This window comes from Aquila chrysaetos, chromosome 16 (genome assembly GCF_900496995.4).
Source record: "Aquila chrysaetos chrysaetos chromosome 16, bAquChr1.4, whole genome shotgun sequence".
NCBI classification, from domain to species: domain Eukaryota; kingdom Metazoa; phylum Chordata; class Aves; order Accipitriformes; family Accipitridae; genus Aquila; species Aquila chrysaetos.
In genome coordinates, this window is record NC_044019.1 from 17,930,374 (window position 1) to 17,955,197 (window position 24,824).

Consider the following 24,824-nt stretch of genomic DNA (forward strand, 5'->3'; position numbering starts at 1 on the left):
CAATAACACAGAGGTGCTGCACATCTGATTTTGATGAAAATCTCTAGAAAATACCTTGTCATTAAATGTTGGACCCAAATCCCTTATCTTCATGCTGAATGAGTTAAGTACAGAGATATACTATGTGTTGCATTTTTATTTCGTTAGTTTTTAATAATGGCATCACTGCAGCCAGTACACAACAAAATAAGGATTACCCTATCTCATAACAATAATGAACTTAGTGAGATCAACACAGGAATAGAAGTTTTTGTATACCGAAAATAATACTTCATCTGGGCACATACCGAGTTAACAAAAAAATAAATTTAAAGGTATAGTATTCAGAAAAGCATACTACCTGCCAACTATTACTAGCATACCAGTAATCAGGGAAGTGAGATAAAGGAAATCTATATGGTAATAGTGGTAATCATTAGATGATCATAGCCGAGTCTACAGTACTGCAACAATTTCTGGAATACATAAAAGTTCTACAACCTAATAGTGTCTCAAATCAAGACATGAAGTAATCTTAAATTAAGGAAACACCTCTCAGTTGAATTGCAGAGTTTCAAAACATCAGGTTTAGAATCACAGAATCACGGAATGGTTTGGGTTGGAAGGGACCTTAAGGATCATCTAGTTCCAACCCCCCTGCCATGGGCAGGGACACCTTCCACTAGACCAGCTTGCTCAACGCCCCATCCAACCTGGCCTTGAACACTGCCAGGGATGGGGCATCCACAACCTCTCTGGGCAACCTGTTCCAGTGCCCCACCACCCCACAGTGAAGAACTTCTTCCTTACATCTAATCTAAATCTGCCCTCTTTCAGTTTAAAGCCATTACCCCTTATCCTATCACTACATGCCCTTGTACATGCCTTGTTTCCAGATACGTCTTTTACTGACATGATTTCCTAAACAGACGCAACTATTTTATAATAATGATTAGTAAAGTTGGTTGTCTGTCATGAGGAGAAAAAAAAAAAAAAAAAGTTGGCGAAATCACTATGGAGCGATGATAAAATAAATGCAAGAGATTTCATACTAGCTAAAAAATGACTGCCAAAGGATGACTACCAAACACAGTGAAAAGAATACAGAAATGAATAACAAGGAGACCAAGAAAGCACAAAGAACATTGCTTTAGCTGCTTCCAGGGGCATCTGTTCTGAACTGAAAAGCTGCATGCTGACTAGGAAAAAGAAATATATCAACATTTTTTGTTAATAACATGGATTTTAAATACTTCTAACCACTATAGTTCTTGCATACATTGCTAATCAAAATTCATTTTTGAATAAGTACTTCAGCTTTAATTTCTAAAAAGTGACATATTCATACAAAATTGTGACAGAACCAAGCTTTACAGTGGTATGGTACAAGATAAAGGTTTCTGCACTACATACTGAAGTTCACGATCAAATGTTGGTTATAGTCTTTTCAGTAAGTTTTTTAAAGTCTTTCTTCAGGAAAACTTTTACTGGAGAATTTTGAAAGTCTTTAGGTTTTGACTTCAAATGACTTCATTGAAAATTAATTTGTTCATGATTTCTTTCTTATTACACTGCTGTCTGAGTAGCCAAAGATGTTTCATCACTAACATGGAGATTACAGGCTCCACCAGAATTTCAACTACCCCCAAGGACCTCTAAGGTCAGCTTCTTTTTACTGACCAGAAAACTGAGCTACACACTTGCTCATTTTATTTTAAGTACATAATTATGTTTCAAATGTTGAAAATGAGATAGGAATAGATGTAGGATATTTTAATTTTTTGTTAAGATGGAAAATGTGGAACATAGTCCCTTTACTAAGAGGTAACAGGGAACATCTGACATTCCCTGTAATACTCCCTCTCTCTCTTAGCAAGCATCTTCATTTGTTTCTCTTCATGCTCCCAAGAGCATGTACTATCAGTAACTGAAACAAAAAATTTTCAAACTCCTCATGGAAATAATGCACACCAAGACAATATGCTGACTTAGGTAAATTTGCTAAACATTATTTGGTTCAAGCTGACTTGGAAAAGAAGTCATTCCACCCCCAACAAATCCTAATCCCCTTCTCCAAACACAGTATTTATGGAGATCGATAAAACCTGAATGGACAACATGTAACCTCAAAAATGTTTGTTGAATACTCAGAAAATTTCTGGCTGCATAATCTTTAACGTGCTCTGGAAAGACGTATCCAAGAATCAGCAATACTCCCCACAGTTTTGATTACTCCTAGGTGATCTCAGATGACATGAATTCCAAGGAGGCTATTGAAGAAAGTGAATGTCTGTATAAAAGTGGTAATTGGAATGCTCATATATTTTAGTATACCTGTTCTCACTTTTAAGCACAGAATGCCCCCAGATTTGAAGCCAGGAATGAACACCACCAAATGGCACTCTGAGTAGACTTCCGGTAGGGCCTTACACCTTTCCATGAGTCCATTTTCCATGAATAGATGATTATGGTTTGGAATAGTTAATTATGGTTTGCTGGATTGATTTTAAGTTAATCAGTTCGGATGCCTACTGTTTTCATATGCAGGTTGTACGTTCAATTTGAAATTAGACAAGACTGACGGAAATCTTTGTTATATGGCACTTTTATACCAAATTATCCTGAAGCAGTTCTTTGCAGTGAGCACATGTAAAATGCATTTGGCAGCCCTTTGTTAAAGTTTAGCTGAAATATGGATAATCAAAGAAGTGATTCTCATAACACCTCTCAGCACCCTGGTTTGGTTTTCCTCTGCAGTTGTGGTTTTCATGTTTTGATCCATGCAACACTGCTGGTGTACTGACTATGACTGAGAGGTTGTGAAAAGTAACTGAAAAACCCCAAGCCTAGCATCAGTTAAGTTTTCTTCACAGAAAATGTTTTACACGGTAACTAGCTCTGTAGGGCTGGAGGCTAAATGGATAGGGGATTGGGAAGATAACAGCCATCTATCATAATCAAGTCAGGATCAAAGTCTATGACTTTCTTACACATGCGATTCAGAGGCTGAGTAACAAATTGTGTTAACATAACTGTAGTTGTGGCCTGTGGCTTTTAAACAGAACCACATATGGTTAGTATTTCAACTATTCCCAAATGACAAAGGCAAGGCTCCAAAATAGTCCATTAAAATAAATATTTTCCTTTAAATTTTTTTTCACAAAAGCAATTACACCTTTCAACTTCATAAATATAACAGGCTAAATTCCAATGAAATCGATAGTCTAGAATCTTGAATTTGGCCTGAAAACAATAACTTAAAGGCTGTTTTAGTCCACTGGCTTTGCCTGCATTAACATTTTTTTCTCTTACGAAGAAAAAATGTCCAAAACAACAACTTGTTTTGCCTCTGCTCTAATACAAAAAAAATTATTCAGTAGACTTTATTTGGTTTAAGAGTGTGAACCCCAGCTTCTGCTGGCACATAAGACAGACGCTGATCAAGAAAATGTTGTGGGTAGCATCATATTTTGTGCTATCTGTGAGTCTAGATTGTACTAACGCTAATGTACTTGTGTAAGTGGAAAATATCAGAGCATGCATGACACAGAAGCAAATTTTGTGAGACTTGGAAGTATAGGAAAATATATAAAATATGAGCAATTACATTAAGGTATTGAAAGTGAAGAAAAATGAAAACTTGTTGAGAATTAAAATCATCAGTACTGTTGAAGGTATATATAATACATAAAACTCAAGATGCCTATGGTTCTGAGGTAGACAGAATATTGTAATGCAGATAAGGAAAAAGATGAAGTTTCTAAAGAAGAAGTGCTGAAAATCATGGCATCCTCCTAATCCATGTTGATTTTAAGTGTATTATTATTACCACAGTTACAGTAAGAGATGATCTAGTAAGATACTTCATTCCATACACCTGGAAGGGATAGAGAATATTACATGCCAATTGTAAGCAACTTATTTAGGTATAACAAAGGATATTTATTCTCTAAAGTGATGTTTAATCGATTAACATTGAAAGCAAAGGTTTTACAAGTTGTTCAACTGACCAGAAGAATAAATTTCATCAAAATAAGTTGCTTTTGTCCTCAAAAGTCGAATAATCTAGATCGAAAGTTAATTCTATTTGTACTCACAAACATTGTGAGATTTTAGACTATTAAACATGCAATTCAAATTTTAATTCCAGCTCCCAAGTGGAGTTTTGGAGTTTAGAGTTGAAGAACTGGGGGGAGAGCGGGGATTGTTTGTTTCCTTAATCTACAGACATTAGGTGAAGTTATTTTTAAATACTTTTTTGGATCACTAGATACCACAGCCTGCCCCCTGACTGTGTACAGGGGGGAATTACTAAAAGTGATCTTCACCATAGCATGTTTACATGGCATCTTCCCATGCATCCTAAAAAACAATTCATGTAAGCCATAAACCTGGGCTATAATACTGAAAATGAATGTCAACAGCTGCAAGAATTTTTTATAACATATGTAAATTGTCAAACATTCCTTTGTTTATACCTTAATTTTCTGGTTTTGTTCTATAACTTCACACACTTTTTGTTTATGTAACTGTAGAGGTAGGTCTATTACTGTAAAGAAATCACTTCTTACGCTTTTCTCCTTAAGAACAACACTAAAATGCCACTATGTTCACTATTTTTTGTTTGTCATATTAATGCGTTTGTCAAAGTTTACACAAGATACTGACAAAACCCAGAACTGGCTTGTGTTTTATGGTATTTATCTCAACATCACACTTCAATTTTTGAATATAAGTTGCCAAGATTTCAATTGTTTAAACCAATGGTTATACAAACATTATATATATAATATATATTATATAACCAAATGATCAGAAGACTTTGAATATATTTCAATGTTCTTGCTGTTTTAGAAATGACTGTATGTGAAAACTAAATAAGAGATGATGCTTTTACAGCCACCCATTGGCACTTTTATGCAAATTCCTGCAAAATAAAGCATTTAAAAACAGACAACTTCATAAAATTCCTTATAGAAACAACAAACCAGTCTTCTGTATGGCATGTTTCTTCCAGTAAGTTAAGTATCATCAATGATCAAGGGAGCACACATCTTGCTCACAGAGCAGAGAAGCATTCTACTTCAGCTGCTCTACTTCAGCTACCTCTGTTTAACACTTATTTGAAGGGTGAAGTACAGTGGGGGGAAGACCAGAGTGAGGCTATGTTCAACAGGCAAACTCTTCCCCTTCATTTTAGTAATGAAAGACTGCACTAAAGCTAAATACACATGTGCATATGGGTGGCCACAGAGGTACTTTCACTGAATGGGTACAGTACATCAATACTGTATAATATTTTGTTACTTACTGTATACGTAAAATGACACTTAATACAGATTAAGCACATGTAAACATACCTAACAGTGTTATACACAAATCTATATGGAATTGTGTACCTGTACTGAAATACACATTATATACATACATAAAATTTAAAACAAAAACAAAATTCCATGTGTTCCTTCCATATTTTTATTAGATATAAAACTTGTAAAAACAGAAGTCATTCTATTAGCAAAACGTCTATTCTTTCCAACATCAAAGTCTTTTTTTTTTCTTTTTTACTACGCTTCATCAGTCCACCTCTTTCACAGACAGGCTGGAGAGCAACTACACAGCAGTATAACACAATTCCTAAACCAGACTTGTTTTATTTACAGCAGTGAGTAGCGCACAAGTACATGTCTGCTTTTCATCAAGACGACCAAAAATATTTAGAACACAGAGTTATTAGGAACACTTGGCAACCACAAGGCCACAATTAACAGTAATGAACACTTAAGAGCAGTCAGAGCCTACCACGTCAACACTCCAAGAAGCTACATGGTTTCAATAAGATACCTATGTGTGAGCAAACACACGCAAGCATGCCCTGCATTAACAGCAAATACAGGAGGATTGAACAAAGGCCAATGACAGGAGGTGTCCATTATGAGTAAAGACTGCTCTAGCTGATGAACATCCCAGAGACCCAACCGGGACAGGCAGGTTTGTAACCACTCTCCTTATCCCTGCGAGGGGGTTACTTGGTGTGACACGCTCATTTGGTGTCTGATGCTCTAGTGCTTATGGTTGTGTCCAAAAGGCTATCACATTTTTATTAACCTATCTGTAAGCCAGATACAACCTGACTGAAATCAATGTAACCCAGACACAGACCAGCTGTCTGCAGTTTGGATAACATACCCTATATTTTTTTTCTAAAATGCCTACATTGCTACGTAAATGCCACGTAAAATCTGCTAAAATATGCCAAAAACTCTTCCAGATCATCACAGCTCCTCCCATACCTAATTTTGTTGCTGCTGTTTTGCTTCAAGGGCCTTGGTTTCGGCTGTGCAGTACCCCTGTGAGGCCGTGACTGCGGCTGTGGGCAGCAGGGGGCTGCGGGGCACCCTGGGCTGGTCACAGCCCCGGCTGGAAACCCCACTGTGAGCTCCAAAGCTGCAACCCGCCAGAGGAGCCAGCGGTGCTGCTGCTCACGTGTATTTCTGCTTGTTCTTGTATTAAAAGCAATATCCCCCTATCATTTGATATTTGTAATAAAATATTAAGCAGATGCCCTTAAAACCAGGCTGAATCCCGCTCTGATAAGGGCATAGAAACATAATGAATGCATAATCAATATCCCCACATCCTGCAGTCCAGAAAACAAGTTGTATCTATGGCAAGCTATATCAACAGAAAGGAGGACACTATCACATTTTTATTCTGGCATTTCTGGTCCTTTTTCACATTAGCAGCAAGAGGCCTGGGGCAAACCAGGGGATTCCCTACAACCAGAGTCCTCGAGATGTATGTTCGAGATGCACATTCATTCACACTCTGATCATAGCGGGACTTGGGGATTATTTTAACTTCTGCGTTACTACTGAGTTTATATTTAAGTGTATACTAGTATATATATTTCTCTATATAGCTGACATAGTTACCTGTATCACCCTTGTGCCTTGTGTATGCACATGCATACGTGTATACATAGAGGGGAGGAGGAAGTGTGTGAACACAACGTGTTTTGGTGAGAAGCCGAGAGGGAGGGAGGCTGAAGGCAGATGTAGGTATGGACAGCACGTCATGGGACTCTCATGACTGCTAATCCTTCTCTTTTCCTGTCGTTAAGTAACAGTCTTGCACAATAGTTATGGAGGGCAGGTCCAAGCAGAAGTCACAAACGCTGTCAGATTACCAGAAGCAGGGTCTCGGAAGTCTGCAGGGACATAGCAATTCAGGAAGTGCCCAGCCACACACAAGCTCATTCCTGAACACCTCTGCTGGCACAGCGCCAGTGTGAAAAGCTGCCATGGTTTTCTGCTGCCTGGTCATCAAAGAAATTCCTCACTAAAACCACAGAGGCAGTTCAACGCAACTTGAGACGACCACCTTGGTGGCTGGACACGCATGCAGAACCAGCCAGACGCCTCTCTGTAGAGACCACTGCACAACCAAGTCTCCCTAAGTGATGCAGAAAGGAATTACTTGGACACTGCGACCTCCACAGGGAGAGTCCTGGCCCAGTGAAGAATGGCTACTGCTATGTCAAGGTGGTCATTTCCCTTGATACCTGCAGAGTAGGTAGCAGCAGTTATAAAGCTAAAAAGTCTGCAATGTTGAGTGACAGCAGCACGCATGTACCTACTTGGTGAATACGCACATACATAGACAATCCCACAGAGAAAGAAACTCTATTTTCTGGATTTTGTAAAAAGATGCCTGTGACTGGATCTTTCCTGGACTGTGTGGCCATCCAATGAGATTGGATGAATATAACAGTATGCTCCTCAGAGCAAAGAAAGGAAAAATAAAAACAGATGAGCAATACAATCTTTTACAATGTACTTCCATTTTTTTCGTAGAGAAATTATGTGAGCACCATCAGTTCAGCCATGTGCAATGACATTCTAGTATCTTGCAATTTCTTGGGAAAAAGACAACATCAGAAAGATTCAGAAATAGTAGCTTCTTTTAAGAACTTTAACTTCTTTAAGTCCAGAACACTATAGGTGGACCCCTGAAAAGTCAGCAGGATAGAAAACCTGTTATTTCTACTTTTTGGGTAATAAACCATGGACCAGAGAAACTATATGATGTGGCCATTATTACCAAAAACCCCCCCAAAAAAACCAAACCTGAAGTGCAATATGGAATTAAACCTGAAAGTTTCAAGTCCAAGCCTTAAACACTAGAATGTCCTTTCTTTCACTTAAATAATACCATGACTATGTCCAACACAATGAAAAAGATCAAATTGTTAATAACTGATGAATTAATAGAATTAAGTGTGGCCCTGTTAAACTCCCGTGATTTCTCTTCATGATATATTTTCTATGCTTTAAAATACCTTAAAATATTTTCAAATAATGCTGTTCTTCAAACATTACTTCTGAGAGTCTCTACTTCCAGGAACACAAGTCAAACTGAGTAACAAAAAGCAGGCCATGATATAAAAGTCTGAAAGGAGAGAAACCTACTATAATCCTCCAAAACAAAGATGTTTAGCAACATAAGTTTTCAACATAAAATACGAGAAATACTAGTTCATTTAACCTTTATATTGCCAAGAATTTGCATCATATGACACACACACACGGCTGATTTTCTCTCAGGAGTAATAAAAACTTTCTTGTTATTGGACAGTATTCACAAACCTCTGAAATCTGAGAACTAACTGACAATTTTTAAACTTTATCTGGTGGCAGAACATAATACAGAAGTTGTTTCCATAAGAAAAATAAATTTAATATTATTTATAGAATGCCATTGTTTTTAATTCTGTATATTAAAGTTTCTTTCACAAGAGACTGAAGGGGCCCTTACTAAACCAAAGCAATACAGAAGAGTCACAAGCAAAATTCTAGAGGCAAAATTAATCAATACTATCTTTCATCCGCTTTTGGTCACTGTTGGAAAACAGACGCATTAAATTTTTAAATTTGCCCTGGTTGCTACTAAGACTTCCTACAGTTGTTTTGCATACTGTATACTATAAGTATACTTTTAGAACCCTCAGTATACTCTATTTGAAAGATAAACATCTGCTTATTGCCACTATGGAAAGCCCTAGGGATCTATTAGAAATTATCTAAAACACTAAAACAATGAATAATTTGTCTATTATTTAAGATATTCTCTGTTACACTGGTACAACACATGCATATTCATACAGACGTGACATTAGAGCAAATCAGGTCCTAAAACAGCATTGGTGTCTTTGTAGGCTGTCAGATGAAATCACATCATTAGAAGACCCCACCCCTTTCCTACGTCTAAAGAACAGAATTTTGAAAGTATTTAACAGTTTTATGCACCTTATTCCCACTCTAACCACATTTAGATTAAGTACTCCAGATGTCTGGGGCACATATGTTTTCCAATTTGACCCACATTTGCCAAAGAAAAGCATTAATATGCAGTTAAGCAATATTATTGACCAACATCTTGGAGAGGCAATGTTATATTGCTACACTGTAGTTCTGGAGTTTTTCTTTTTAAAATAAAAGTTTTATCTGTTCCAACTAGCAAAGGAAGCTAGCGCATAGTCCTCCACTATCTGAAGAGAATCTTTCCCCAGAGAAAAGTTTTTTTAGGAAGCCTTATTTTTACTGTTAAGTATTTTATGCAAATTATTTAGAATGTCTTTTTAATAAAAAAATTCTTTCTGATTATCAAGTACTTTCCACGTACACATGGGAGAAGTTACCATCTTCAGGCCTCTTCTTGCCTTTTCTGCCATTTTATCAAATTAGGTGCTACTATGTTTCAAAATACAGAATTCACTTGCTGCTGCCAGAGCAAAGTCAGAGAGACAATTAAAAATCTGGACAAGTCATGTTGTTTGTAGTAGATTAATGGCAAAGCATGCAAATTGAGCCTTGAGATGGCTTTTGCCATTATTTCTTAATGAGTATTAAAAATACAATGTGTTGCTGGAAACATAATTACATAGAAGAAGTGTTTCTCTGGTAAAAAATAGGCTTTTTAGTTGCAAAAAAGTGAAGTAGTCTTTTTAGAAATGTCAGAGAAAAGCACTTCATTACAGAAAATTAAAGAGGAAAAAACTTTTAAAATAGGAATTTATGTGTAATTGCAAATTATTCTGAAATAACCACAGCAGCAGATAGCAAACACCACAGAAATAGTTTCTAGAGAAATAATTTCACATTTTTCTCATTACAGTGCTATCTGTATGAATAAATTGTCAATCAATATATTAAGTTTTCACAACACTGTAGATGGTTTTTAACAGTAATTTAGTTATATAACATATGGAACAGAATATAACGCTTCTGCTTTGCTGTCACAGATACTAATCACTACTGTACTACAGGCTGATTAAATGCTTGTCAGAGTATATTGTTTGTCAGGGGAAAAATTCTGACTTAGGGCTTGACAATAATGGTTTTAGCAAGTGGCCAATGACAACTCCCAGCAGAGAGAAAAGCAAATAACTGGGGACTTAATTGCTCTCATCAGAAGACATCTGCTTTAATCAATGAGCAATACAATCTCCATGTAATTTTGATCTTCCTGCTCTTAAGCACAGAAATACCTCTTTCATCTTCATTTCAGCAGCAGTAGATTGTCAATACTTCCCAGACACAAACACACACAGTAAAGCATGTTTTTAAGTATTGACTTACTGCATCATGCCTTACCTCAACTGTATTTGTAAAGCCACCTAAAGTCACCACAAGGCTTGACATGCAGCTCACTACCTGCTAAGTAAGGCAGATTAATATGAAGCTCTATCGTACTATTTCATAGATCACAGGCCTATTAAAAATTTGCAGTGAGGTCCTGCCCATTACCTTCAGACTGTAAATAGTCTAAAGAAGAATAGTTCAAAAGAATGCCACTCTTGGACTGAGAGACTCAAGCTGACAAACACCAGAGATCTTGCTAGCCCAAGTTTTGCTACCTCTAGAGAAATCAGTAAAATACCACCCTCCCTTTGTCCCAGTTGCAAAATAGCTAGCGATCGGATACTTGGGGAAATATAGCCTAAATAATTTTTTCACTAAAATAAAACAGCTATTAACTGGAAGCAATGGTATGAATATTATATTCCTCTTCTTTACTCTATTCTCAAGGACTGTGGTGTCAGACACATTACACCAGGTATAATGAGACCAGCAACAATATACATGGTGGGATTATTACTAGCATTTTGTTAACATACCGCTCTTCATCTACAAAACGAGTAAACAGAAGCTCTGAAAAAGCATCTGACCTTTATTTTTATGGACTCCAGTAAAACAAGAGAACACATCCTATTAAAAGAAAAAAACTGACACTAAACAACCATGAAAACCTTAATAGTAACAGAGGGATGTGCAATAAACTCGCAGAATGCAATCGTCCTGGTTTTGTAAGATGTGGCACTGTTCCCAATAAGACAAAGAATTCCGTACATGCCAATAACAGTTTCTTGTTCAAAAGACACTTTTCAGAAATGGCCAACCTGTATCTCTTGAAATACACATGGCTTGCAACGATTCACATCAGCAGCAGCAGAGGTTTGGTGGCTGGGGAGCATTAGATTTCCTATCTGCATGAGCAAGTGAGCCAGCAGAGACTGGTATTTCCCAGGGAAAACCATCAGGCTAGGGCTTGCTGCACACACATGCCAGCTCAACCCCGCGTGTCCAGCAGAGAGCCAGGGCTCTGTCCCACCTATTGACTATGCCCAGGGCATTCCCCTCCTCTCAGCTTTTGTATCAGCTGCCTTATGCCTCCTGGCCACAGCAATATTTTAGTTTGTATCTTACAGTAGCCAATGGGAACATGCAATAACGTTAACAAAAAAATCTGTGATGTTTGGTGGTACGACTGAGACAGTTTCTACAATGCCAATAGTTTGGTGACATCTTAAAGCAATACTGCAGTCTAACTCTCCCCAAAACCTCCACCATAATTAATGTGGTATTTCCCTAAAACTTGAATACATCTCCAGTTAAGACCACGTTTCTTAAATCAGATTTTTGTATCTTTTTAACAGGCACTCTTGAAATTACTTGGTCTTATGACCTGCAGCTAAAAGAATTCATCTCTACAGCAAAATGTTGACTTGCTGAGTCCCACTGCAGCAAGGGCAAATTTAAGTAAGTTCTTGATAATCTATTTTTTCCTCAAACCGATTCAGGAAAGCTCCAAAATGTCCCAATTTACATATTGCTCCAAATAATACAGTTGAACAAAGTGCACAGACAAATTATAAATCATGCTTTTATCTTAATAAATAATTTCATATGTCATAAAAATAGATGTACTAAATACTTGCTTCTAACTAGCTGCCCAGCATCAGGAGTTCAGATGTTTTCATACTGGCCAAGCTTACTCCTGAGAAATGGAAATTTCCATTTTATATTTTCAAAGATATGAAAATACCGTTGCGGGGGGGGGGGGGGGGAGGGGGGGGGGGGATAAAAACTATGCCTCCTTACTTGATCTGTTTCCTCTGCATGATTTGAGTTATATTTGCTAGTTTTATTGAGAAAAAAAACCCCATTCTATTTTAACTTCAGTAAGACTTCAGAAGCTTTCATTTCTATGAACATTAAGGTCCTTCTTGGGTCTTCAAATCACCGGGAAGAAAAATAACATTTTCTTCCTAGAGAAAAATTGGATTTTATTGCTTTATTAAAAGGTGATGTCAGTATTTCTTTCCTCAGCAAAGGAAATTTCCTCAACTTCCCATTTTCTTCTGCCATCTGTTTTGTACTGATATGGCAAATAAAGGGGATTTGTATTTCATTCCTATTGTCTAAAAACATCTCAATTTTTTTATCCCAGGAATAATCAAAAAAGTGGAAGCAAAATCTGCAGCACATCTAGACAATCCTGTTTTCTGGTTTGAAAGAAAATTTCTAACTCTGGAATACACAGCAGGTGCAGTACTCCATTGGTCACGATTTTGGGCAGAGAAGTACAGTTTCACAGATAATTTCAATTTTTCTTCCAATTCTGAAGCTAAACTTAGAGCTTGGAAAAGGCCAATGCCTGTGCCAAAAAAGCACACTCTGGTACATGCTGTGCAATTTTAGCTGGTCAGCTTCAGTTTTCATCTGCTAACTGTAGGTAATTTTACTCCAAAGACCACTGCTCAAGCAAAGTTGAATTTTGATCCAAACAGTAGAAAAATATCTACTGTGAACAAACAAGAAATACAACAGACAACAAAACTTACATTTGATGGTGACCTGAGGTAGCATTTGCTCAGTCAATGCTAATTTATTTCTATACTTAAGTGAAAGCTGTATTTAGCACTCACCTTTTTAGAAATATGGGTCAACAAACTGCTGCAAAATAATTTCAGCTGGTTTTGGGTTAGAGGAGAGTGGGCTTAAAATACCAATGTCTCAATCAAATCCCTAATTTGATACAATAACTTAGACAGGGGCAGCAAGGCACATTATAGCCAAATGTGATCACATTACAAATTAAAAAAAAAATACTACTACATTCTCAGATATCAGACAGAAAACACTGACATCTATAAAATATTTCTGACAATGAATTGCAAACAAGTAAAGCTAAAACAGAACTATTCAAATGAAAGTCAAAGGAAGTCATCCACATATATTACTCATAGATAGCTGCCACTGTTATGTTGATGTTTATTCAGCACAAAATTATTTAATTTCTCAGTAAAAAAACCTAGTAGATGAACCGCAAGCACCTTCAGTGAGTCTCTGACAAACTAAGATGTCACTGTGATAAGCAGAACTACCACCATGAACCATGGAAGCAGAAAGTATGCTTTCTTCTTGAAGTATGCTTGCACTTGTGATGACAAAGAGGACAAACTTATGGTTTCTTTTAACTGCGTGATACAAATTTTAGGAGCTCAGAGTTGAAAATGACCTAGAAAAGCTAACACCCATTCATTAAAAAAGTACTTCAAGCCATTAAGATAAATCACTTCAATACTTACCAAAACTAAATTATATCTAAATTATTAATAATGTGGACAGTTTTCTTCCTGTTTTTCATATCAGGCAGATCTGTATAGACTGAGCATTTTGTCCTTTATCCTTCCAACAATAAAATATCTTAAATCCACTGCCAAGTAGTATCTGCTACATCATTGTAGCACATGGTCCTATATTTTAATTATTTTGCTTCTCCACATCACTCTAAACAATTTTTTGCTTATCCTAACAAAACAAAGACAACCAAAGAATAAAACCTTCATATACTGTACCTGCAATGCACAGTTCATCATTCGCACAATGTAGTCAAACTGCTGATGGTCCAGTATTGCTCGATTTTGTTTAACATGCAGGCCTAATTCCTGTGTCAGGCAGTGCCGAGCTGCCTTTCCTTTTAGGGCTCTCAGAGCTGCAGGCAGGGTCTGGAGAGAAGAAAATCTAACTTTATGAAAATGAAATTAAATAGCACTATTCATACTGATAATCATTCATTCCTTACTAAGAAACTGCAAGTGACAGTATAGTAAAGAAAAACTTTGGAAATGGCTCATTAGCTTGAATATCAAACTTTCGCATAATGGTTGATTTAGCTTAAGTCATTAAGTATTAAATTTTCCCCATGTTTTTTTCCAATGCATTACACAGCATTTCTCACCTACATCTGTAAATAGAAATAAATGACTGAATATAGTCAGGCATTGAATGGATCAGAAATGGATTATTGTTCATGAAAGCAAGTGTTCTATTCTGTACCAGCCAGGCCAGGTCTCGAGTTAGCGTATCAAGGCCAACCAGCATGTTTTTTGATAAGCAGTGAATGACAAATGGCTTTAGAAGTGGCATACCTCTCATAGCAATGAGGCCACAAGACTGTTATGCAGTTTACCCTAAAACAGTGCCAATAGAGTATTTATGCCAATGTTTTAAAGACGCAGCAAGTGCTACATCAGTGATTATCAACTGTGGCTTTTTAGACTAGATTTAATGGGTGGCAACAGATAAATAAGAAAAGGCAGCCTGTTGTCTAAGGACAAATTTACCATGCAGGGGGACAAAAAACTACTGAAATTTTCCAAGTGCCTGTAAGTTGAAACAGGTTAAAAACTACTGTGCTACACATGCATCCAAACTCTTTAAAAAGATCCACCCATTTTATTAGCACTTCCATAATTATATTTATAATTAGCATTTCCATGATATAAGTTGTAAATCAAGAAATGCTCATTTTCTATCTTGAGGTGCACAGCCTCAGAGATATACAAGTGATACTTTTCTGAAAAATAAAAAAAATTCTTAAAATAATTTTACAGTCATTTGCATATGTAGAATTAGATTTGAATGTAAGTTTGAGTGATTGTTCTAGAATCAGTAACTAAAAGTATGGATAGAATCTACAAAACCCGGCAAATTCTTAATGTGAAAAAATAAGAATGTCAACGATGACAACTCACTAGTACATTTTAGTGAAGACAGACATGCCCAATATTTACATTCACCTCTGAATTCTATCAAATTATTGATTTTTTTAAACCAGCAAAATTTACTGCACTGAAAATTTCAGAAGAGCATTGGTTGACAAACACTGAAACATCTATGTATACCTGTTGTTTACATTCCTCCTAATCAATACTGCTAGACCAATATACACCCCTTTTTTAAAAAAATCATGTGGACAATAGTATTTATAATGGGAACACAGATTAGCAAAAAGGGCATCAACGCACTCATGTAGTATTACAGACAGGTTTTCAAATCCACTAGCTTCATATTGCATACAGTATTGCATTTAGATGATGAGTTTTATGGCTTACTTCACTCATTTAAATGGTTAAAATAATCATTAGTATCTGAAACAAGACTTCAAAATGCACTTTGTGACAAGGTCAGTCTCTATTCACTCATTAACAGAACAGAGGCTTATTTGGGAAAGTTAAAATTTTATTTTGTTACCTTTTCAGTCTCCAAAAATTTGTTTTCAAAAATGAATGAGATGCAGTTTCTAACAACTTCCAGCCTTTGTGCACTGTTGAAAACTGTACTTCCTTTTTCCATTATGGAAACTAACAAAGAAAAAGAAGAATACTGTGAAATGTCATCTGCAAGAGCCACAAAGAATACCAGAAAGTTCTTTAGGAAAAAAAAAAAATTTTTTTTTAATGTACCCTCCAATTTGTTCTGTTAAAAACCATTAGTAGGCATATACAGATGGGAACATAAGATCCTAAACCTTTGGTTTCCCTATACTATCTGAAGAAGAGAGTGCTCTGAATTTTAACTAGAGCAGTTGATTCTTTTTTCTACTGGTTCTATTTGTCTCATACAGGCACAAAGAGATTCCAACCTCTAACATACTAATGAAATATATAAATAAATTGAAAATAATTAAAAAAAAAAAAAAGCGTGCACACATGTGTGTTCTGCAGTGAACTACATAGCCTTGCATATTTTGTAGCAGTAGATAACTATTTTTTCCTAAAGAATTCATTAGTCATGCCAAGAATTCTGTGACATGGAAGAAAACCTGACAAACCTGTTCTCTCACCTAGATTCCAATTTGCTGAAATCTAAATATTATTTTCTTAATGCGGTGTTTTGCCCTGAATTTTCAACAAAATTCAGAATGGAAGAACTAACATTCTCTTTTTCTCTTTAGTATCAAATAAATAGAACATAAATCCAGAATATGCCCTTCTTGTAGATAATAATGAGCTCCTAATATCCAAGGATTTTGACACACAGGACAGCAGGGAGTATTAGTGTGAAAGCTGTTGCTTGAAAAAAAAAAAACCAAACAACCACCACAAAACCGCAAAACTTTGATGTAAAAATTAACTACTTAAAAAAAGAAAACCTTCTCTTGCATGTAGCCTTTTAAATAAAGGCAACAGAACACAAGCACATACCCTTCGAATTTTCTATAAGTAACAGATTCAATGATATAGTCAACAGCAAAAGCAGGTGAATAGAGTTTATCCTCTTCGCACATAAACCCAAAGAGAAACAGGGCTGGAAGGGGCCTCAAGAGGCCATCTAGTTCATCCTGCTGTCCCTAGACAGGATCAACTGTATTTATGTTATTTCTCATGTTTGTCTAATATGTTCCCAAAGTTCTGTGATAACAGAGACTTCATGGCTTCACAAGAAATCCACTCAAGTGCCTCACAATCCTCATTTTACCAAGTTTTTCCTGACAAATAACTCTAGTTTTGTGCTGCAGTTAAACTCATTATTTCTTATCACTACAGACCATTCCCTTTCTTTTTTTAACAGCCTCTTATGTAACTGAAGACCACTATCACGCATTCCCTCAGTCTTCTACTTTTCAGTCTAAACAACTCTCCATCTTTCGTTGTAGGTCACATTCTCCAGACCGCTGGTCATTCTTGTTGCTTTCTTCTGGACTCCCTCCAACAGAACAAAAAACGGAGGCAGTCTTCCAGTGCCCAAAAATGGATACAAACAGTCCAGCTGATGTCTTACTAAGTACAACAAAAGGATTTCTCCATGGGGCTCACTGACTGTGCTCCTGTTTATACACCCTACTAAGATGTTTGTCTTTTTTGCAATAGCTTGGGTCATGTTTGCCCTATGGTCATTATAATCCCCAAATCAATTTCTGAAGAACTGTCGCCTAGTCAGCTGATCATGCCTATGCAAGTGCAATACCTTATTTGAAGAAAAATAGTAGAGGACAAAATTCAGCAGAGACTAGAGACTAGTTCTCTAATTTTTCAAGATTGATTTGAATTCTAACGCCATCCTTCAAAAGTTTTGCAAGCTCTGCCAGCTTCATGTGTCCTGCAAGTTTACTAAACATATTTGTTTACGCCAAATTCACATTGATGAATGTGACTATGACTAATAGAATTTTTCTGGCATTAAAATTAAATTGACAGGCCTACAATGTCTACATCTGTTCTTTATATTTAAATATAGGTATATTTATTTTGAGACAGAAGCTATGTTTGTTCCTTGCCTTTTTCCAGTAATTTACATGTCTTCCACTAGTGTAAAAGGAGAAACCTTTTACGTTTACTTAGTTCTACGTTTACGTAGAACTGAACGTAACAGTTCAAAGCTTGGTTCAGCCAGTCCTACAAGTAACCTACGATGATATTCATCAGACCTAGATGAGTAGATGCTATCTAATTAAATAGTTCAGTCTAACTCGGATCAAATCCTTTTTTCTTGTTAGTAATTATGCCACTCACACTCTGGATTTTTGACTTCCTAGTAAAGGCTTATGCAAAAGGTCTTTTAAAATTGCAAAGGCAAACAGCAAGTCTATGTACTAAAGGTTGCTATGATCACTAAAAATACTGTATTAACGTGACATTGGGAGCAACGCATTGCAGCCACGCTAATTATATATTCAACTCATGAGACAGGATGACAAATAGGCAAGTTGGGGAACAAGTAAACATACCAACAGGGGGACCTGCTGGAACAACGCACTTCTTGTCCCCCCGGGTGGCAGCAGGGGCACCCTGACTCCTTGCGAGGCCTTCCTGGAGGAGCTCCTGCACCCGGCACTCATTGATTCGGGGGAAAGGGAGGATGTGAACCCGCAAGTGGGAGCCCTCCGTGGGCCGCGGCACTTTCTGGAATGCTATGTGGGGGTTGGGATTCTCCTGCCGGTCAAAAGCAAAAGGTTATAAGCAAATGTGTTACGTAGTGTTACCACCTGTCTCATCCAATTTTATTGCTGTTTTGTATCTGTCATACCTGAAAGATTAAGAAGCCAAGTATCTAATGCAGCTGACTAATATCATGTTTCATATTCATATCACCCTTGATTCATTATCTGTAATACTTCAAACTTTGTTAAAAGCTTTTATAAAATTATTTCTGTCAATATGCAAAATTCAAAAAGAAAGACAGCAAAAGAAAATCACTGCTTAACTTAGGTCGATTTTATGTAGCTTAATGAATATTTAGGACTTGAATAGAAATTAGTTTGACAAACAACCTCTTCATTAGAGAGAGGGTTAAAGAACATTAAAACATACAATCTCTTCGCCAAGTACTGAGAAATATTCTCATCTTGATCAAGACTACAAAGTGAAAATTTGTTTTTGTACCATGTTGTACCAAACTATGGCCATCTCTCACTAGGGACCAATTTTCTATCTTCTGTATGTCCCATAAAAATATGTCACACAGCTCACTGTTTGCCCTAAAAAAATGAAAAAGTTTAATACAGGTGATCAAAGAGAGTAAATGATGGGCCTAAATTACAAGAAAGGTAAAAAGCTATCACATGAGATTTTGGGGTGTTCTCAAAGGATAGAAAAGACTTCTATTGTTGCAAAACTATCAGAATTTCCACTGTGAAAACAAGTGTTTGCCTACAATGATTTTTCACTCACTCTTTTATGGTCTTTTTTTTCTTTTTGTTTAAAATAAGATGTAATAAGCAGCCCCAAAGAAAGCTTTTATCCTTGCTTTTGGGTTTTCTTGCAGAGGTCTTCAGAATTAAAAAAATTTAAAAATCTGTTCACATAGCAGAACACTGATTTACTTGTTTTGCCAAAATAATTGCTGCATCTGCTACTATGTAATTATTGTATTTGTCTTGATCTTGACATTATCATACAATACCGCAAGACTGAAGACATCAGCAAAGTATGCCCTGTACCATAAAACAGATGTGACTGTATGTGGGATATTTGAAGACTTGCTCTATGTAGGTAAGCTCTATTGGTGTTTGTCAATACCAGATGCAGTATCAGTGCAATATGTGTTCTTATATATGAACATGCATGTTCTGCCTCTGGTGTTCAACAACTGGAAAGACCATGTACATCACAAACCACTAAGTTTCACTCAACTGCCTCCGCATTGATTTCGGCTTGTTGAAAACACACTTTCCAGAAAGACATCCTGAAGAGAGCAAGATATGAAAATTCAACATTTCTTTTAATTTTTTTTCCTCAAGTGGTTGATATCTTTCCTGTTTGTTTTTTTTTTTTCTGGCTTCAGGTTGTACCTTTTCCAAAATACAGCCAAGATCTACATGGTCCACGAGGATTCTACCACCATTCACAGAATCACATCTCACATCTTGAGGAGTGCAACGATCAATCAAACAAAAGAGGATATTTTCATCTCTTCATTCATATACCAGGGTTATCATTAATCATGTTTGAATTGTTATCCAATTTGACTCTATGCTGTTACTTATTACTGGCTATGTACCACTGCCAAAGAGTGCTACTCAATCAACTAGGTTTCTGTTGTACAAGCACAACTAGCTTACAATAAAACTTGTAAACAGGAGCTAGCTTGATACTTTCATTTACAGGAGCAAAAGGCAACAAGGAGATCAAATGCATCAACTTGAGAAATAGCAGTCAAAACAAACCAGCGACTTAGCCATACAAATTATCTGCAGAGGAAAGTTTAATGAAACAAGCCAAAAAGCTAGCTAGGGGGATGAAAGCAGCGGACGCCAGGAGAAGCAAGGCAAAGAAAGGGAACACAATCTCAGCAGAGGGTAACAGATGCCATATAGCAGAAAAAGCCAGAAAGGGAGAATAAATAACTATTCTGTGTTCTATTTCATGGAGAAGACAGATCCAGAGGAAAGGTACAGAAAGAGTTACTTTAATCTTGGCCATCACAAACCTAATCCCAGCTGTACATGCTATTAGGAATGTAGAACTAATGTCTTCAACTACTAAAGCAGTATATGCCAAAAACTTGTCTGCATTTTCCACTTGTACCAGCTAGACTAATACAAACATTATCTCTCCCTAACAAACCTTGTTTCTTATATGTATCTAGACTGTCAGAGCTACAATATGATGACTATTTAAACTGTGGAACAAGATGTCAAAATATGTCATGCACTGAGTTTAAAATCATACAGCTCTAGGCGTAACTTAAAGAAGCAATGTTATTCATCGCAGTGCTTTATTCAAAGATAGCTGTATGCATAACTACTAAAAACCTGACTTTTAAATATACTGAGTCATTGACTTAGTGCTAGTGAAGTAGCAGGTCAATCACAACGTTATAAATAAATCTCATCACAAGAAAAGACTAAAATGAATTAGTTTTGACACTGATTTTAAGAAATAATGTAAGCGAAGAGTTGCACATATGCACATTCACTTATGCTTTATAGGCTCTTTCATTCTAAAAAGGATCTATATCCACTAGAAAACAAATACAAATGTTCACCATTTCCTTTGGAGTGATTTAGTATCATAGTAACAATTAGACTGTTGGAAGCAATTTCCCATAATTATATGCTTTTAACATTAAAGCCCTTAACTCTTGGGGAGATAAAAACTTTTAAGACAGATGGATTTTCAAGAACCTTTAGTGCAATACTCCTCATTTTTTCTGCTATATCTTCCCCAAATTTGAATTCATTCATCTCTGCCATCTGATAAAAAAAGAACCAGACTAATTTACTTTAATATTGACCACTGACTTTCTAATAAAACTAACAGTCCAGAATGTTGCAGAACTGTCAACTAATATACCTTCTGACAGTGTTAACCTGAAAGAAAGACCTGAATTTGGAAAATGCATGTTGCTATATAGAACACAACTATTAAATTAGTAGCAGAGAATTTAATATTTATTCAGAAGTTTTTATTTCCGATTTAGCTCATAATAGAAGATGATTCCATCAGCACTTATCATTAAGAGAATGCTATAGGATGAGGAGGTATACCATCGAATAAAAATTTTACTACAGATGAATTCTCATGGATGAAATGAAACTATGTAACAAAAATTCTGATGCCCGATGTTTCTCTTCATTTTCCACATGATACATTCTCTTATTTTAAGTCTGAAGCGTCAGTGTAAGGATATCAGTGTTAAGATACTCCAATAAGTATGCTATACCACACATGGACAAGAGACATTTCACACACATTTTTAAATGTGACATGATTTTAGTCCACAATGATGTATTTGCTCTCTCTTCTAATGACTACTATCAACGAGGTATATTGAAATGTGTATCAATTCATTCCTTCAAAGAAAGTATAACAGTCATTTGGCAATTTCAGAGGAAAAGAGATGGAGTGAGTGAGTGAGTGAGTGAGCACATCTGAAGACAGACACACAAATTGTGCCACTATTAAAGTCAGACTAACCTCATTTAACACACCTTACTATTCACACATTCCATTTACTTGAAATACATAGATGTATTTTCCCATCCCAAATCTACTGACACAAAAGATTGCTCAATGCACTGGTTGTGAAATTTTGGATTTCCTATGGAAAAGATATTAATTTTACCCCAAACAAAGATTGCATTGACAGTGACAAAGTCCTTAAAGGCAATTCGTTTTGGGGGGAAGACACATACAACACCCAAAAATGCCCAAAACACCCCGGAGCTTAGCAATACTTAGTAATTCCTGTGGTTTTTTTATATAAGTGTAGATGTAAATCATAGTCTTGGGGAAGTGGGATATAAAAAAGAATGGGTGATAAAGGTCTTAACAGACTGCATAACAGATACTGCTCTGTGGAGTCTGAAAAACCACAGGAAGTTTGAGGGGGAGGGAGATTAGCCGATGCCAAAAAAAAAAAAAAAAAAAAAAGGGGGGGGGGGGGGGGGAGAGAGAGAGAGATAAACAACAAAAAAACCAAAAACCTGCTAAGAGCTTTTACAAAAGCGCCATGTAACATAAAGGCATGATAGGAAGGCAAGAATGAAACAGGAAATGGTATTCTAGGAAAACTAAAGAATCCAAGAAACAAGCTGTTAAGAATTAAATAGTGCTTGCTGAGCGCACAAACCATGGGCACTGGGTTGGCACAGCAGGAATGATCTGCCAAAAGTATAAATTATGCCAAACTGGATGTACAGTTTTCATATGGAAAATTGTTGAGAGGCAAGAAAAGAGATGTATTTGGCATGGATAGGTTGCATCAGAGAAAGTAACAGTTTATATACATTATGTGAATAGATGCTACGAAATAAGAATGCTAAGTAGCAGTTAATAGGTAAATTGATATTAGTATATTGAACTTCCTTCACATGTACAAAATTTTTCACATTTAAAGTTCCAAAGTCTTTTGTCATAATGCAGATGATGACTACCACAAGCAGTCATTTCCATTTTCAGATACTGGATCAATCTCAGAAATGTGAATTTTCAATGTTACTATCTCAACTCCAAAAGTACAGCAGGTATAGTAAACTTACATTTTTGAAGAGCTGTTCTGCAAGTTCTCTAACATGCTTTATCATTTTTGGTGGATTACCTTCCTCAGCTTTAATTCTTTCGACTTCAAAGGCTACCAACTTAAAAAAAAAAAAAAATTAATTCAACTAAAAAATAATTTCTTTCTTATTTAAATTATGAAATGTTAATCTTAAATTGAAAGTGAGCAAAGAAAATCAAACACTGAAAAACGTGCAATGCCACGTCACTCTGGAACATGAGACGTTTTCACTTTCTTATAGAGCTTCTGTTACCAGATTCTATGGTCCTATGCAACACAGAAAGTCCTACATGCCTAAAACATTCCTTTAACATTGCTAATAGCATAATCCATATTTCTCATATATTCTACTACTATGCAAAATTTATAACAAACTCTATTTGTACTCTACATTCAAATAAAAGCCAGCACAGTACAAAAATGGCAGTACTTTTTAAAAGAAAAAACGTTTGTCCCAGTTTATATTGTTGTGTATGTATTTAATTTAATATTTCTCAATTACTTTTTCAATGTTTCTAAGAATATAATTAAATTACTCGAAATAATTCTGTTCTTGCACATGTGATGCATTATGAAGTTCCAAACCTGACAATAGGAACAACATTACCATGATTTATACAACTGTTTCACTTCATACATACGAGCAGGGCATGATTTATGGAAGTAAGCTCGAAATGTATGCTTAGTAGAAAAATAGAATTGAGAAGATTAGTATAAACTATATACAAAAAACAGTGAGGATTTGGAAGCATTTCAATAGTTTTTAACATGCTGAAATGTCACAGGTACATTTTAATTTACTTGGGAATATAGAAACAGTTTTCACCTCATCAAAAAGATCACAGGCTCTGAAAGGAGGACCCCTCTCTGACACAAAACCAGCAAATGCCATTCCATTGAGAACTTTGGTTAGAAAGTCATTCTCAATTAAGCCTCGCTGCCCCAAGAATGCTGCCTGCAATAAAGGTAGGAAAAATGCATGTATTTTATCAGTATCAAAACTACCACCAACTACTTATGTGCTAGCAGTTAAACATTTCACCAGCTTATAGCAGTATGTGGTACTTTCTAGTTAAATCTTTTATATTACATAGTATCTTTTTATACCTAAATTCAGGACTGATGTAATAGGAAGTTTGGTGCACACATTTTATAAATCTCACAAGTAATAAAACAGAAAACTAGTACTTTTAAGTGTTATCTTCTAACTAAATACGTATGTTTCCAAAATTCTTTAATGACTCCTCAAAAAAATTCTTTGTATTAAATTTTAATGTTAACTTTGTTTCTTGTTTCATCACTGTCCCTACAATTAGTTCCACTAAAATACATTTATATAGTGCTATGTCAAAATGATACACTAATCATGTGTAGATTTTTTTTTTTTTTAACTTTAACACTTGTTCAAAAGGCAAGCTTATGGGAATTACATGACACAAATGAATACTAACTAAATATACACAACTGCTTCTCTTTTACCTTATGGAAATGAATTACTGGTTCAGCATGAATTCTGATCAGCTGAAGACATGACCGGTATCCTTGGAAAAGTTGTGCAAATAGCCTAAGGAAGATTGCTCGCACTTCTTTATCCTGTAAGCAGCAATTAAATATGCTGTCAAAACATTTTTGTATTCTAAACTTTCCCACACTTTGTATAAAGCTGTCTGAGAAATACCTGCAAATTCAAACAATGCAGCAGTGTAGCATAGA

The 24,824-nt window shown here is 36.0% G+C and overlaps 1 protein-coding gene across 6 annotated transcripts in view; it reads right to left on the bottom strand.

The window, feature by feature from the left end:
• SBF2 (SET binding factor 2) overlaps nucleotides 1-24,824 on the bottom strand; it is a 286,112-nt gene that overhangs the window by 95,767 nt on the left and 165,521 nt on the right. For all 6 annotated transcript variants that reach the window (XM_030039020.2, XM_030039019.2, XM_030039025.2 and 3 more), the window contains exons 11-16: nucleotides 24,591-24,704; nucleotides 23,938-24,066; nucleotides 23,092-23,190; nucleotides 18,337-18,541; nucleotides 15,861-15,970; nucleotides 14,183-14,332 (exon numbers count right to left, since the gene is read on the bottom strand). In XM_030039020.2, the coding sequence (XP_029894880.1) occupies nucleotides 14,183-14,332; nucleotides 15,861-15,970; nucleotides 18,337-18,541; nucleotides 23,092-23,190; nucleotides 23,938-24,066; nucleotides 24,591-24,704 (807 nt within the window). The remainder of the gene's footprint in view (nucleotides 1-14,182; nucleotides 14,333-15,860; nucleotides 15,971-18,336; nucleotides 18,542-23,091; nucleotides 23,191-23,937; nucleotides 24,067-24,590; nucleotides 24,705-24,824) is intronic.